General features: G+C 39.2%; 1 protein-coding gene across 4 annotated transcripts in view; it reads right to left on the bottom strand.

Annotated features, from left to right (window-relative positions):
• LOC103714133 (E3 ubiquitin-protein ligase RFWD3) overlaps positions 1 to 16,687 on the bottom strand; it is a 36,754-nt gene that overhangs the window by 13,386 nt on the left and 6,681 nt on the right. For all 4 annotated transcript variants that reach the window (XR_005510724.1, XR_005510725.1, XR_005510723.1 and 1 more), the window contains exons 5-8: positions 3,025 to 3,060; positions 1,941 to 1,976; positions 1,722 to 1,824; positions 1,471 to 1,535 (exon numbers count right to left, since the gene is read on the bottom strand). Coding sequence is in view for 1 of the 4 variants with exons in the window: in XM_039123671.1 (XP_038979599.1) it covers positions 1,471 to 1,535; positions 1,722 to 1,824; positions 1,941 to 1,976; positions 3,025 to 3,060 (240 nt within the window). In the remaining 3 variants the exon portion in view is untranslated. The remainder of the gene's footprint in view (positions 1 to 1,470; positions 1,536 to 1,721; positions 1,825 to 1,940; positions 1,977 to 3,024; positions 3,061 to 16,687) is intronic.

Here is a 16,687-nt window from a genome sequence, read left to right as displayed (position 1 = left end):
GATCATAATCCTAATACTAGATCATGAAACCTCCTTTAAGGCATCCTCTTCTGGAAAAGCAAGCAACACAATATAACCTTTAACAACAACATTATAGGTGCATTTGGTTTGCGGTCGGAATCATACTAGGAGAGAGTAGAGATTCGGTTTTAGAGGATTGGAGTATATTCCTACTCCCCCCGAAATCGGAATGGAAATGAGACTCCCCCCAACCAAATGGCTGGAATGGGAGTCACTTGTTCCCATTCCCATTCTCGAGTCCAACTCCGTCCAACCAAACATGCCCTAAGGTTTGATGGCCCAAGCTTTAATGGGTGTTTTCTGAGTTCTAACTTTATCACCTTATAATGCACGAATACAGCAGATTCACAAACCTAAACTTGCAAACGAGTATTAGTTTAGATTTTGTAGGTAGAAGAACCACAACAAGATCAATTGTCAGTTTGTAATTACCATCTATACATTTGGATGCCTCCCAATTTCCATTGCCTTAAGCACCTCAGAAACATTTTTGTAGGCTCTTAACATCTCATGGATTCCAAAATCCATTGATATGCCACAAAATTTAAGGGGTTATCAAAGATGTAAGAACTATATAGTTGTTTCGTGTCTGTAAATACAGCATAAACCAATGTTTTAAGTCTTGATATTTGGCCTTGTTCCGGTACCTTATTGGACCTTATTGGTACAATTTGGTACAGCACACCCCTTATAACAACATGTGGCATATCTTGGCACAGATTCATACATGTGAAGTGCCAGGTCTGCTGATTATAAGCATACTTAATGGAAAACTGACAAGGATTGGTTGATTTGTTGATTTTTTTGCAGCTTGAAAACAGTCATTAACATAAATGAGCAATTATTTGAATGGGTAATACAAACCATTAACAGTCAATCTCCACAGCCAGATTTTTTTAAGCCACAATTTCAGCTTTTCATTAAATTTTTACCAACTATTTTCCTATTATTAGATCAACTTTGTAAAAATACATAGGGACATTGCAAGAGGTATGGTGATGATAATCTTACTGAAGTGTTTTAAATATTCAATTCCACGTGATGATATGCATAAATCTTAATATTGCAGATTTCAAAATGCATGATTAACAAATCCATACAATTGAAGATAATTTTCATTACTTATTTTCCCTTTTGGAAGAAAACCGTTGGAAGCACCACCTATTCAAATTCATGATGATCTGAACCTGGAACCTCCCCCCAGAGCATGGCATCAAGGAGGGGCCAAATCATCACCATGGGTCTTTGTTCCTTTTCAATTTCATTTTTCTGTATGATTGTATGTGTACATGCATTTGAGTCCATCATGCAGAATTTTGTCGATACAAAAAAAAGAAAATCATGCATGAAATAAATTTAAAAAAGGAAAAATTCACAAGAATTGTTTTGAAATCAAATGCGATGGAGAATCATCTTCACCTCATCATCATATATATATGTATGACAAACCTGTAAGACAAAGCTGGACCGACGGAGTCCACCACCACAAAAACTTCCAGAGGCATGGATGTTTTCTGCAATCACATAACTCATTATTATTAATGACTTGGTGTGACCGCAGATGAACTGTGTCTAAATACCATAATATGTCTTATTAACCGCAAGCATAGACCAATCTAAGACCACATCAGTGAAGACCACCAAGCTCATATGCTTAGATGTGTGTGATAAAGCAGTTGACATATCTGAATAAGAATTACCCAATGAGGTCTGTGCTGAACCAGCACTCAATGTTACATCAATATTTTCAAAGAGCCTCCTCCGTACATCTCCTGATGATGAATGCTCTAGGCATGCCATTTTCTGCATAACCAGAACACAAGCCAAGCTTAACAAAGACTTTTTTGTATATTGCAAAACATACAGTTTAAGTGGTTGTAGCAATAAATTCAAGAATGAAAGATCCAGAACTTTCTTACCTGTTTCTCAAAACCCTCTCTATCCATTGTACGCTTCTGCAAACCATAAAGCAGAAACTAAAAGATGCCAATTCGAACAGAGAAACTAAACTAAAATCTGCTGGATAAGGAAACAACCTTTTTTGTCCACTAAAAGACCAACATGAAGACCAAAAATAGGCATGACTATCTTGGAGGTAATATTATACTCAGCCATACTATTTCACAAAACCAATAATATATACATATATCTCAGAGCAGACAAACCATAGTTTAACAGAAAGGAAGATGCTGCTTGCATGTTTACAACAAAATCAGCACTGTTGTCAACAATATAAAAATTATGCAGCTATACAGTAACAATTTTTGCTGTAACGAGCTGTACCACCCAGTACCACGCAAACCTTAATATACCAGTAAGCACAGTCACAAATTCGGTGTTCAAGAATTATTCACTTAATGATAGTGTTTCAATAAACAATATGGGAAACTTGCCAAAAGTTCGGAAAGAGTTTGGATAACCAAGAATTTGAAGAAAAAAAAAAGTAAAACTACAAAAATATGTGTTTCTACAATATTTGTTATATTCAATTAAAAAAAGCATTGAAGGGCAAGAATAATAAATGATAGTAAAAAGCATCAGCACTAGCAACTATATATTGTATCATCAATTTGTGATGCATATTTTTTTTATTTTTCGTAATTCACGAGTAAATTGTAAATTTCATGTAGAATTCGGAAATAATTGTATAGTCCTTAATTGATTCATTTTTGGAGAATAATTTGGAGAATCATTGAGCCAAGAGAAAAAACTAAGAAGAATTTGACAACTTCTCAATAATTCAGAAAATATGTCACTATGCTGGTAACATACCAATACGGTACGGAGGCTCGATATGGCACTATGTCAACATATGGTACAAGTGTTGTCTCACCACTAGCAGCATACCATTTGCCGATATGGGGCATTATCATACCAACCTGTACCTTACTAGTAAGCTACCAATATGTTGCCTAGTACAAAAAATCCTTGACAATAGCATAAGAAATTTGGCAAGATAATTTAGGATGCTTGTTGATAAAAAAAAAGGAGGTTCTATTATACCTTATGCTTGCTTATCTCCTCAAGTAATTGAGTTTTCTGCACAAAAAGAAAAACCTCAAGAATATATAGATATTGAAAAAAATATTGTGAAATGTTCAAAATGAAACACTCCAGCCTCCTATTCTTACTGGAGAAGTAATGGCAACTAGCTTAGATGCTGGTCAATGTTCTGATATATTGCAGCAAAACAAACAGCAGACAGAACAAATGCTATGGCCCTATATAACTTAATCTAGAATAACTGAAACAACTTATGAAAAGAGTACAACTTATGATTCGAACAAGAAATCGTTTTCACATAATCATGACCAGAAGCATATAGTTTTACATGACTGAGGAGCTCTTGGTTGCATGTAATTGAATTTGCTGCAGTTCCAGTTATTGCAATTAGTTCAAGTCTAGAATTTGGCTTCATGTACTTTTGATACCTGACATGCAATTGGAACTATACATTTGGGCCCCAATGCATCATTGTTTTTTCTACAGCCAAAACAACCAAAGGTTGAACTGTAGTAGTTGGCTACGTGCCAAATAACAAACCAAAGAAATGAGAATTTGTTCAATGTAGTATCATAATATTCTATAACAATAAACAAATGTCATGATGCAATATAATATAACAATATTATAATATTATCGTAGTAATATGCAACATTATAATGACAATTGGCTATTATAATACTAATAGAGTAATAGTAGTGATATTATATCATTATCATATAAAAACATAATAACATATCAAACTTACACTTATCGAGTTATCGTACTTACATAAACAAGTATTATTATATCTGTAATGCATGGTACAGCATTGTCCCAACTCTATGGCAAAGTATGTTAACATAGTATAAGAATAGTAAGCGTACAATAATAACATTACATTTGGGCCCCAATGCATCATTGTTTTTTCTACAGCCAAAACAACCAAAGGTTGAACTGTAGTAGTTGGCTACGTGCCAAATAACAAATCAAAGAAATGAGAATTTGTTCAATGTAGTATCATAATATTATATAACAATAAACAAATGTCATGATGCAATATAATATAACAATATTATAATATTATTGTAGTAATATGTAACATTATAATGACAATTGGCTATTATAATACTAATAGTAGTGATATTATATCATTATTATATAAAAACATAATAACAGATCAAACTTACACTTATCGTACTTACATAAACAAGTATTATTATATCTGTAATGCATGGTACAGCATTGTCCCAAGTCTATGGCAAAGTATGTTAACATAGTATAAGAATAGTAAGTGTACAATAATAACAATACATTTGGGCCCCAATGCATCATCATTTTTTCTACAGCCAAAACAACCAAAGGTTGAACTGTAGTAGTTGGCTACGTGCCAAATAACAAATCAAAGAAATGAGAATTTGTTCAATGTAGTATCATAATATTATATAACAATAAACAAATGTCATGATGCAATATAATATAACAATATTATAATATTATTGTAGTAATATGTAACATTATAATGACAATTGGCTATTATAATACTAATAGTAGTGAAATTATATCATTATCATATAAAAACATAATAACATATCAAACTTACACTTATCGTACTTACATAAACAAGTATTATTATATCTGTAATGCATGGTACAGCATTGTCCCAAGTCTATGGCAAAGTATGTTAACATAGTATAAGAATAGTAAGTGTACAATAATAACATAATTGTATAGTATACAACATAACATATAAAATTTTAATATTGTAGTAATTTTTTAACTTCTGACATATATCCTATATGTTATATAATATACATCATAATACTATAATATTATATTGTTAGAACATAAAATTATGGATATGTATTTTTCAAAATATAAATATTACATAATATGCATTACATGATACACACACACATCTATATAAATTACTACAATTTTATGTTAGTTTAATACTTTGATGTATTACTAATTTATTACCTAATATTTTTGTAACAAGTTTAAATCATTAGTTACAGCAACAATAATATTGTTATAATAATGAGACAAAGTAATGGCATATTATCATATATTATAAAGACTAGAAAATCACACGCAATGCATGTTTTAGAGAATCAACAAAATAAACTAATATAATTACAGACATTTTTACCTTTTATTTCTTTTACTTTTAAAGTTATGTATCATACTATTAGCATATGGAATGTATTGAATTATATAACCTGAATCTGACTCATTTACACTCTTATACAGGGTTGTACTTTGAGTCTGGATTTGAACCTAATACAGATACGATGATTTGGGTATGTAAATTGGCCAAACTTTACTCTCTGATCTATTACCCCTGTAACAACCAGCAACAATCTTATGTCAATGTCATGGTAGCTATATATAATCAAAGACAAACATTAGGACTAACAATTATCTTGAGATAAATCTTTAAATTCCAAGAATTAAGAGTCTAAACTTTTCCTTGTAAGATAAGAATAGTAGAATATTAGTGTATCCTTTGGGAAGGCGGGGGGGGGGGGGGGGGGGGGGGGGAGAGTGGGGGAGGTGGGGAAGGGGGAAAGAATATTAGACCAGTAATATTCCTGAAAAAAGAAGTCCAAAAGCTTATATCACGATCATATTTTTTGTTTAAAAATAGTAGTTTTCAAATACTAAAACATGTATAATGTCACCATTGTAGTTTAGTTATAACAACTAATATTATCATTGTAAAAACAGCTTCAAATATATAAAAAATATCTACAAAGTTTTGAGGTTTCAAGCCACTGTATATTAATGGTATTATCAATAAAGTACTTATTATTAAAATTTGTAAAAAATAGTTTCTTTTTTTAACAAAATAGTCATAATTTTTATAATTTAATATATGATGGGACTATAAGTATAATCCATAAAGGCATCATTTGTTTGAATAACTTCTACTTCCAAAGAAAGGAGGCCCATATGTCCATCCAGATCAAGCATGTCAATCCGGCATCTCCAAATCAAGCAATGGAAGGACTATCTACAATTGTGATGCAATGACGTCTGCCGTAAGTGCTCGAGTCGAGACAGTTCAATTCTCCGGGGAACAGAAAGACGGTGAGAGTTGAAAGGAGGCACATCCCTCATCGCCTTACTATCCTTGGATTACATTTGGAGGGCGTCTAGCATATGTCTTAGTGGATTGCCTAATAACTAAAACGAATAAAATAATTGCCCAACCCAGCATGATCGAAAGTCCCGCTAAGATGAGGAATCGGGAAGGCAATATTGCCTTCTCATTTTCAGTGCACATAGTCGATGAGCATCAGATAAAACTCAACTAATTATATCTATTCATCTCAATGCGAACATCCATTAAATTATCTAATGATTTATTAACATCAGATCCATCAAATCCAACTAGATTCGTGAGCCCTCTATATGCACTAATTATATCGTCTATTCATCTCAACATGAACATCCATTAAATTATCAAATGAATTATTAACATCAGATCCATAAAATCCAATTAGATCTCCGAGCCCGCTGATATGAACTTAGCTCATTGGACGAGCTCGGACCATCGACCTTGAAATCCATATCAAATCATATAAATTTGATGAGATTTAAGTTATTATGATCGGAGCCAATATCAACAGACAAGATTAGACAATACTTTGCGATCCACATCAGATCCAACAGATCAAATAAGAAAGCAATCAAGTGATCTCGATTTGCTCCATTAGGAGCAGGACAAACTGGCAAAATCATGCAGGTTCAATTTAGATACACGTCAAGGTACGAAAACCACCAAAGCAAGCAAGTTTGGTCTCATGGAAGATTTCAAAGTGTCCATGTTAACTTGGGCCTTTCAATTTCAGTATAGTCCATCAGACGGATTACATGTGAAGCTTAAACAAGCATCATGCTCCTCCTAAGGAATAGGAAACAGAGTTCTTTGGAGAAAACTTAAAGTGGATAAAAGGGGGCTTCTAAATTTCAATGTTTAAAGGTCCTCGAGCTCCTTCTTCTCCTATCTTTCTTATCTTCTTTCTCTTTTTCCCTCCCTACATTCTCCCCTTACGCCCTCTCCCTCATTCTTGTTTGTGGTTAGCCAACACAAAGGAGAAATCATGGTTTATATTATTGGTTTCAATACCTGTCCTAGTACCATGCTAGTACAGTAATTAGTATGAGTTGGTTCAAGGTACTGACACTCAGTACACCAACCAAATATCAATTTGCTACCAGTATAGTCTAATATGGCGAAACATGGGTCTACGATAACTCTTTGATAGTACAAGATGAGCTCCCTTAGAGCTCTTGATCAACCCATTGAAGGCTTAATTGGTGCCATGTCATAGGGAGAGGGCACAGGGCAGGCCCCTCCACTCTCTGTCCCTTGTCAGTAAGGGTGGTATGGAGTGTTTTCCTCTCTCCTCTCTACGTCTAACAAAAGAGAGATAGATGGGATGAGGTAACATCCACAAATATTAAAAAAAAGAAAAAAAAAAAAAGAGGAGCTATTGCATGCAAATCCCAATATGCACCTACACAAATTAAAGACGAGATAAAGAGCAAAAACAGAAATTCTTCACAAATCACTCCCTAAAAGCCCTCATGTCCAATATTAGGAAAAGTGAAGGGCAGAAATGTATAATGTCACCATTGTAGTTTAGTTATAACAACTAATATTATCATTGTAAAAACAGCTTCAAATATATAAAAAATATCTACAAAGTTTTGAGGTTTCAAGCCACTGTATATTAATGGTATTATCAATAAAGTACTTATTATTAAAATTTGTAAAAAATAGTTTCTTTTTTTAACAAAATAGTCATAATTTTTATAATTTAATATATGATGGGACTATAAGTATAATCCATAAAGGCATCATTTGTTTGAATAACTTCTACTTCCAAAGAAAGGAGGCCCATACGTCCATCCAGATCAAGCATGTCAATCCGGCATCTCCAAATCAAGCAATGGAAGGACTATCTACAATTGTGATGCAATGACGTCTGCCGTAAGTGCTCGAGTCGAGACAGTTCAATTCTCCGGGGAACAGAAAGACGGTGAGAGTTGAAAGGAGGCACATCCCTCATCGCCTTACTATCCTTGGATTACATTTGGAGGGCGTCTAGCATATGTCTTAGTGGATTGCCTAATAACTAAAACGAATAAAATAATTGCCCAACCCAGCATGATCGAAAGTCCCGCTAAGATGAGGAATCGGGAAGGCAATATTGCCTTCTCATTTTCAGTTCACATAGTCGATGAGCATCAGATAAAACTCAACTAATTATATCTATTCATCTCAATGCGAACATCCATTAAATTATCTAATGATTTATTAACATCAGATCCATCAAATCCAACTAGATTCGTGAGCCCTCTATATGCACTAATTATATCGTCTATTCATCTCAACATGAACATCCATTAAATTATCAAATGAATTATTAACATCAGATCCATAAAATCCAATTAGATCTGCGAGCCCGCTAATATGAACTTATCTCATTGGATGAGCTCGGACCATCGACCTTGAAATCCATATCAAATCATATAAATTTGATGAGATTTAAGTTATTATGATCGGAGCCAATATCAACAGACAAGATTAGACAATACTTTGCGATCCACATCAGATCCAACAGATCAAATAAGAAAGCAATCAAGTGATCTCGATTTGCTCCATTAGGAGCAGGACAAACTGGCAAAATCATGCAGGTTCAATTTAGATACACGTCAAGGTACGAAAACCACCAAAGCAAGCAAGTTTGGTCTCATGGAAGATTTCAAAGTGTCCATGTTAACTTGGGCCTTTCAATTTCAGTATAGTCCATCAGACGGATTACATGTGAAGCTTAAACAAGCATCATGCTCCTCCTAAGGAATAGAAAACAGAGTTCTTTGGAGAAAACTTAAAGTGGATAAAAGGGGGCTTCTAAATTTCAATGTTTAAAGGTCCTCGAGCTCCTTCTTCTCCTATCTTTCTTATCTTCTTTCTCTTTTTCCCTCCCTACATTCTCCCCTTACGCCCTCTCCCTCATTCTTGTTTGTGGTTAGCCAACACAAAGGAGAAATCATGGTTTATATTATTGGTTTCAATACCTGTCCTAGTACCATGCTAGTACAGTAATTAGTATGAGTTGGTTCAAGGTACTGACACTCAGTACACCAACCAAATATCAATTTGCTACCAGTATAGTCTAATATGGCGAAACATGGGTCTACGATAACTCTTTGATAGTACAAGATGAGCTCCCTTAGAGCTCTTGATCAACCCATTGAAGGCTTAATTGGTGCCATGTCATAGGGAGAGGGCACAGGGCAGGCCCCTCCACTCTCTGTCCCTTGTCAGTAAGGGTGGTATGGAGTGTTTTCCTCTCTCCTCTCTACGTCTAACAAAAGAGAGATAGATGGGATGAGGTAACATCCACAAATATTAAAAAAAAGAAAAAAAAAAAAAAGAGGAGCTATTGCATGCAAATCCCAATATGCACCTACACAAATTAAAGACGAGATAAAGAGCAAAAACAGAAATTCTTCACAAATCACTCCCTAAAAGCCCTCATGTCCAATATTAGGAAAAGTGAAGGGCAGAAATGTATAATGTCACCATTGTAGTTTAGTTATAACAACTAATATTATCATTGTAAAAACAGCTTCAAATATATAAAAAATATCTACAAAGTTTTGAGGTTTCAAGCCACTGTATATTAATGGTATTATCAATAAAGTACTTATTATTAAAATTTGTAAAAAATAGTTTCTTTTTTTAACAAAATAGTCATAATTTTTATAATTTAATATATGATGGGACTATAAGTATAATCCATAAAGGCATCATTTGTTTGAATAACTTCTACTTCCAAAGAAAGGAGGCCCATATGTCCATCCAGATCAAGCATGTCAATCCGGCATCTCCAAATCAAGCAATGGAAGGACTATCTACAATTGTGATGCAATGACGTCTGCCGTAAGTGCTCGAGTCGAGACAGTTCAATTCTCCGGGGAACAGAAAGACGGTGAGAGTTGAAAGGAGGCACATCCCTCATCGCCTTACTATCCTTGGATTACATTTGGAGGGCGTCTAGCATATGTCTTAGTGGATTGCCTAATAACTAAAACGAATAAAATAATTGCCCAACCCAGCATGATCGAAAGTCCCGCTAAGATGAGGAATCGGGAAGGCAATATTGCCTTCTCATTTTCAGTGCACATAGTCGATGAGCATCAGATAAAACTCAACTAATTATATCTATTCATCTCAATGCGAACATCCATTAAATTATCTAATGATTTATTAACATCAGATCCATCAAATCCAACTAGATTCGTGAGCCCTCTATATGCACTAATTATATCGTCTATTCATCTCAACATGAACATCCATTAAATTATCAAATGAATTATTAACATCAGATCCATAAAATCCAATTAGATCTGCGAGCCCGCTAATATGAACTTATCTCATTGGACGAGCTCGGACCATCGACCTTGAAATCCATATCAAATCATATAAATTTGATGAGATTTAAATTATTATGATCGGAGCCAATATCAACAGACAAGATTAGACAATACTTTGCGATCCACATCAGATCCAACAGATCAAATAAGAAAGCAATCAAGTGATCTCGATTTGCTCCATTAGGAGCAGGACAAACTGGCAAAATCATGCAGGTTCAATTTAGATACACGTCAAGGTACGAAAACCACCAAAGCAAGCAAGTTTGGTCTCATGGAAGATTTCAAAGTGTCCATGTTAACTTGGGCCTTTCAATTTCAGTATAGTCCATCAGACGGATTACATGTGAAGCTTAAACAAGCATCATGCTCCTCCTAAGGAATAGGAAACAGAGTTCTTTGGAGAAAACTTAAAGTGGATAAAAGGGGGCTTCTAAATTTCAATGTTTAAAGGTCCTCGAGCTCCTTCTTCTCCTATCTTTCTTATCTTCTTTCTCTTTTTCCCTCCCTACATTCTCCCCTTACGCCCTCTCCCTCATTCTTGTTTGTGGTTAGCCAACACAAAGGAGAAATCATGGTTTATATTATTGGTTTCAATACCTGTCCTAGTACCATGCTAGTACAGTAATTAGTATGAGTTGGTTCAAGGTACTGACACTCAGTACACCAACCAAATATCAATTTGCTACCAGTATAGTCTAATATGGCGAAACATGTGTCACGCCCCGGACCCGGATCCGTGACACGGCCGTGCTATTGCCGACTATCGCCCACAGTAGCACGCAGCCTCATACAGGGGTAGCAGGTAGCCAAAAGGATTCATCCTTATATATATATTAAAAGTTTTGCAGTACAACCTTCAAGTTTGAAAACCAAAAATACAGAACTTCTATACTATTCAAATATACAAAAGTATATAAGCTTCTTCCAAAAATACGAAGCTCTGTAACAAAATAAAAACATATCTGATGGCGATCACTGATGAGGATCTGAAAGAAACGAAACATAAACAGATGTGAGCTACACGGCTCAGTAAGTAATCCTGCATAATCGTATCGGATCAACCAGTATGCTAAACATGTAAATCAGGGTTTGAGAAGCTGACATGCACGTTTATCTAATGATCATCATGGCATAACAAGTATGCGATTTAAACAAAGCAGTAGTGCAAGTCACAAAAATTTTCATAATATATGCATATGAAACCGTGCCCCCGGCATGCCGTGGTCCTTTTTCTCTCGGATGCTACTGCGAAGTCAGACTCGACCACTGGCGGGGCCAGCTCAGTTACTATTCAGCCACTGGCGGGGCAGGCTCAGTTACTATTCAGCCACTGGCGGGGCAAGCTCAGTTACTATTCAGCCACTGGCGGGGCAGGCCCAATTCCAACTCAGCCACTGGCGGGGCAGGCTCAGTTACTATTCAGCCACTGGCGGGGCAGCTCAGTTACTATTCAGCCACTGGCGGGGCAGCTCAGTTACTATTCAGCCACTGGCAGCTCAGTCATTCTCAGTAGCATCTTTGAGCCCATTATAGTGCCTCTTGGCTAGATAGTATTTCATTATACTAACTTGCATGCATGATTAAAATATCAGCATCCTCATGTTGCGTACATAGCCATAGCTTCTGGGATCATGCAAGTTACTTATGCATTGTAACATATCATGCATGAAACATATATACTTAAAATAAATGCTTAGAAAAATATTAATAACATGACATGATCCATAACAGGATTAGGACAGGTTACTTACAGTGATTCGTTTTCTCCCAAGTTTCTTACGTCCTGGTGACGGATCCTGAGTCACCTAAAATCACATTATAATGAGCATATTATTTCCTTTTACTTGTTTGGATTCTACCCGAAATTTAGCCCAAGTCTAATGTGTTCATATTGGAGCCTTGATTGGGTCCATATGGTTTAATTGGCCTTCTAATTGGTCATTAGGCTTAATCCCAAGTTTAATTTGGGTTTAATTTTGGTTAAATTTATAGTCTGGCTTGTCCAGACTTAGCCCAAATTTGATTGGGCTCGGGTTTAGTCAAATTTGGCTAAACCCTTTCCCCTTTTTTTTTTTCTTTTTCTTTTTCTTTTTCTTTTTCTTTTTCTTTTTCTTTGGGCTTAACGGGTTGCGGGTTCGGATTCGGATCCGACCCGCGAACCCGTTATCGGGTTCTTTCTCCCCCCCTTCCAGAGGCTTCCGCCTCTTCACCTTCTTTGTCTCTACCGAAGCCCATGCTTCCGGCCCTCTTCTCCGGCTCCCCTTCTTCTCCTCCGGCCAGATCTGTGGCCTTCTTCTTCTCCGCCGGCCGGATCTACCGCCTCCTCCTCCTTCCGACCTTCACCGAACCCTCCCCGGCCAGATCTACCAGCCCGGAGTGGTGTTTCCCCTTCGGGGCGGCGACGGTGGGAGGCCGGCCCTTTCCCTCTCCTTCGAAGTGGTGCCGGAGGAGAGGAGAAGAGCCGGGAGGTGGGATCGAGGCCGATCTCCTTCGGGAGAACTTCTCCGGCTCCGACCACGGCGAGGTAAGGCCGTGGTCCGCGGTAAGTATCCCCCTCTTCTTCTTCTTTTTTTTTTTTTTTTTTTTCTTTTCCTTGTTCTTCTTCCTCTTCCGTTTTCTTCTCTTTTTTTTTTTTTCTTTTTTTTTTTTTTTGTGGGAGTCTCGCCACCACCTCTCGGCCGGCGGAGAGGTGGGGCTCGGCTGAGGCTGGCGGCCTTGAGGCCGCGTTGGTCGCCGGCACGGCAGACCCGGCGGCCCTTGGCTGCCCCTCAGCCCTAGGGCAGCCACGGCCGGGGCCTGTCACCCGCAGGCCGAGTCCGGCTGGGCTCGGCCCGGGTGGCGTGGGCTCGGCTTGGGCCGTTCTCAGGCCGGCCCGCGGCCTGTTGGTCCGGCCCGCAGCCTGTGGGTCCGGCCCACGGCCCTCCTCCTGTTCTTCCCTCCCGTGCCGGTCTCCTTCCTCTCTGTGCCAGTCTCCTCCCCTCTGTTTCATCAGTGAAACAGAGGGGAAAATACCCTACAGAGGGGTATCTCCACTCCCTAAAACTTTATTATTTAACCTAAGGGCCACTTACCTGGATTTTTGCTGGTTACCGTTGGGCCGTTCCTCCCCCTCGTAGTCCCTCCTTCCTCTTGGAGCTTCAGGGCTCTTCCGCCTTAGGCTCCAGGGCTTCGGCTCTCTCTCTCTTTCAGTGTTCTTGGGGGCCTCCGACTTAGGGTTGCCGGCAGGGACTTAAATAGTGGTTTAGAAGATGAGACCCCCCTCTCTGAGAGGTCCCATCCGCTCCATGCCTCCCCTCTCCGGGAATGGCCGCCGCCCCCTCTGTCTCCGGTGCGCCGGCATCGACTGCCAGCAGGGGTGGGGGTCACCCTTCCCTGTCGGTCTTATCCCTTCGTTTTTTTTTTTTTTATAATAATCATTATACTGGCTACAGTAAAATTTGGGCCCAACCCTTAACTGGGCCTATTTTTCTATTGGGCCTAGTAGGTTGTGGGCCCGGACATTACATTCTTCCCCCCTTAAATAAATTTCGTCCTCGAAATTAAACATACCTTGGTTCTCGAAGAGCTGAGGGTAGCGTTGTCGCATCTCTTCCTCCAATTCCCAGGTAGCTTCCCTTTCAGTGTGGTTGGTCCACTGGACTTTAACGTAGGGAATGGTGCGCCTTCGGAGGATTTGCTCTTTTCTGTCTATGATGCACAGGGGAGCCTCCTCATAGGTTAAATCTTTATTTAATTGCAGAGGTTCATGTGGTACCACATGGCTGGGATCCGGGACGTACCTCCGTAACAAGGAGACGTGAAAGACGTTGTGTACGCCTGATAGCTCTGAAGGTAGGGCCAATTTGTAGGCAACTTTGCCTATTCTAGCAAGAACCTCAAATGGGCCAATGTAGCGAGGACTTAATTTGCCGTGTCTTCCGAATCGGGTAATACCCTTTGATGGTGAAATTTTTAGGAAGACAAAGTTCCCCTCCAAAAATTCCGAGGCCCTTCTTCCTCTGTCAGCCCATCTTTTCTGTCTATCCTGGGCAGCCTGAAGCCTTAGCTTAATCAGGAGCCTTGGAGACTGGCCCCTCTCCTGGTGCGAGGTCGATATCAAATTCGATCTCTCGGTCTGGGGGTAATCCCGGTAATTCCTCCGGAAAAACATCCGGATATTCTCTAACTACTGGAATATCTTCCAGTTTGATCTCTTTCTGAGCATTCTTTACACAGGCCAGATAGGCCATACACCCCTTTTTCAGAGCCTTTCCAGCTTTCAAAGCGGAAATGAAGTGCAATGTGGGAGCACCCTGAAGGGGTATGTCGCCCTGAAAGAAAAATTCTTGCTCCCCAGGTATCCGAAATACCACCCTAGTCCATGCCCAAGATAATATCAAAGTCTTGCATGTCAAGCTGTAAAAGATTTGTCTCTAATTCTCTCTTCTTTTTTTTTTTTTTTCTCTATCTGAATTATGCAATCTCTATGTTTAGTGTCAACAATTGCGATTTTCTGAAGGGGTGTAGCAACATGCCATGGTTCCACTAATTTCTCAGATGTGCTATGTAATTGTCTGGAAAAGCTAACTGACACGAAAGAATGCGTAGAACCAGAATCAAATAGAATGAGGGCAGGAACCGAGTTGACCAGAAGTGTACCTGTCACCACCTGATCGCTAGCACTGGCTTCCTGTCGAGTCAGTGCGAAAACTCGAGGGTTACCCCTTGATCTCTGGTCCTCTGGTGCAGTGTGTCTGGGCTCGTCCTTCTTTCGACTCGGGCAGTTGCGGGCGATGTGTCCTATCTGCCCGCAAGAGAATCAAGCTCCGGTCTTCATTAAGCAGGGTCCGCCATGGTTCCTACCGCAGGTGGGGCAGCTTCTGTTCTGTTTCTTCTTGGGCTCCGACCCCTTGCTGCCCCCGGATCCACTACTCTGAGCTCCCGACGATCGGGTCCTCTTCATGTCTTCTCTCTCTCTCCCGGACCGTATCAGGTCAGCCTCAACCTTCAAGGCTCGGTCCAGTACATCCTTGTAGCTTGAGAACAGATGAGAGGATATTCGGGATCGAATCCCGTACCTCAATCCCTGTTCAAACCGATTCACCTTACTTCTCTCCTCCTCCATGAACTGGGGGCAAAATCGTCCCAGCTCGTTGAATTTATTGGCATACTCCAGAACAGACATCCGGTCGGTCTGGGTCAGCGCCAAGAATTCATTCTGCTTAGACTGGTTGACTGAATCCGGAAAATATTGGTTGTAAAACAACCTCTTGAAGTCCCTCCATGTAAGTCCGTCAACGGCATAAGCCGTCTCCATGGCCGTCCACCAGTATTCGGCGTTTCCTGTCAGCATAGAGGTCGCCAGCCGGACCTTCACCTCATCGGGGAAAAGAAGAGCTCGGAACATCTTCTCTATTTCCCGGATCCATGCTTCTGCTGCCATAGGGTCAGGCCCACCCTCAAAGGTCGGAGGGTTTAGTCGGCGAAACCTCTCATAGCAGGTGCCTGCCGGTGGCATAGCGGCCAGCTGCATCATCTGCTGCTGTTGCAGCACTTGTGCCATAAGCTGGTACACTCCGGCTAGGCCTGCCTGACCTGCTGCAGATCGTGGAGTATCTGGGGGAACCGACTGCTCACTAGGCTCCGGGGAGGGTGGTCTCTGGTCGTCGTCCATATCTTCCTAATGATCGCCTAACAGTCAAAAATTTTTAAAGTGAGGTTATGATAAACTAGCATATTATAACATTTTCTATGACGGTGGCATTCTTAACTACCCCTTTCCTTAGGCATTTTATGGTTATCCTATTGTTTAACCTAAGGCTCTGATACCACTAGAATGTCACGCCCCGGACCCGGATCCGTGACACGGCCGTGCTATTGCCGACTATCGCCCACAGTAGCACGCAGCCTCATACAGGGGTAGCAGGTAGCCAAAAGGATTCATCCTTATATATATATTAAAAGTTTTGCAGTACAACCTTCAAGTTTGAAAACCAAAAATACAGAACTTCTATACTATTCAAATATACAAAAGTATATAAGCTTCTTCCAAAAATACGAAGCTCTGTAACAAAATAAAAACATATCTGATGGCGATCACTGATGAGGATCTGAAAGAAACGAAACATAAACAGATGTGAGCTACACGGCTCAGTAAGTAATCCTGCATAATCCTATCGGATCAACCAGTATGCTAAACATGTAAATCAGGGTTTGAGAAGCTGACATGCACGTTTATCTAATGATCATC

This window comes from Phoenix dactylifera, chromosome 2, assembly GCF_009389715.1.
Source record: "Phoenix dactylifera cultivar Barhee BC4 chromosome 2, palm_55x_up_171113_PBpolish2nd_filt_p, whole genome shotgun sequence".
Classification (NCBI taxonomy): domain Eukaryota; kingdom Viridiplantae; phylum Streptophyta; class Magnoliopsida; order Arecales; family Arecaceae; genus Phoenix; species Phoenix dactylifera.
This window is presented reverse-complemented; position numbering and strand designations above follow the sequence as displayed.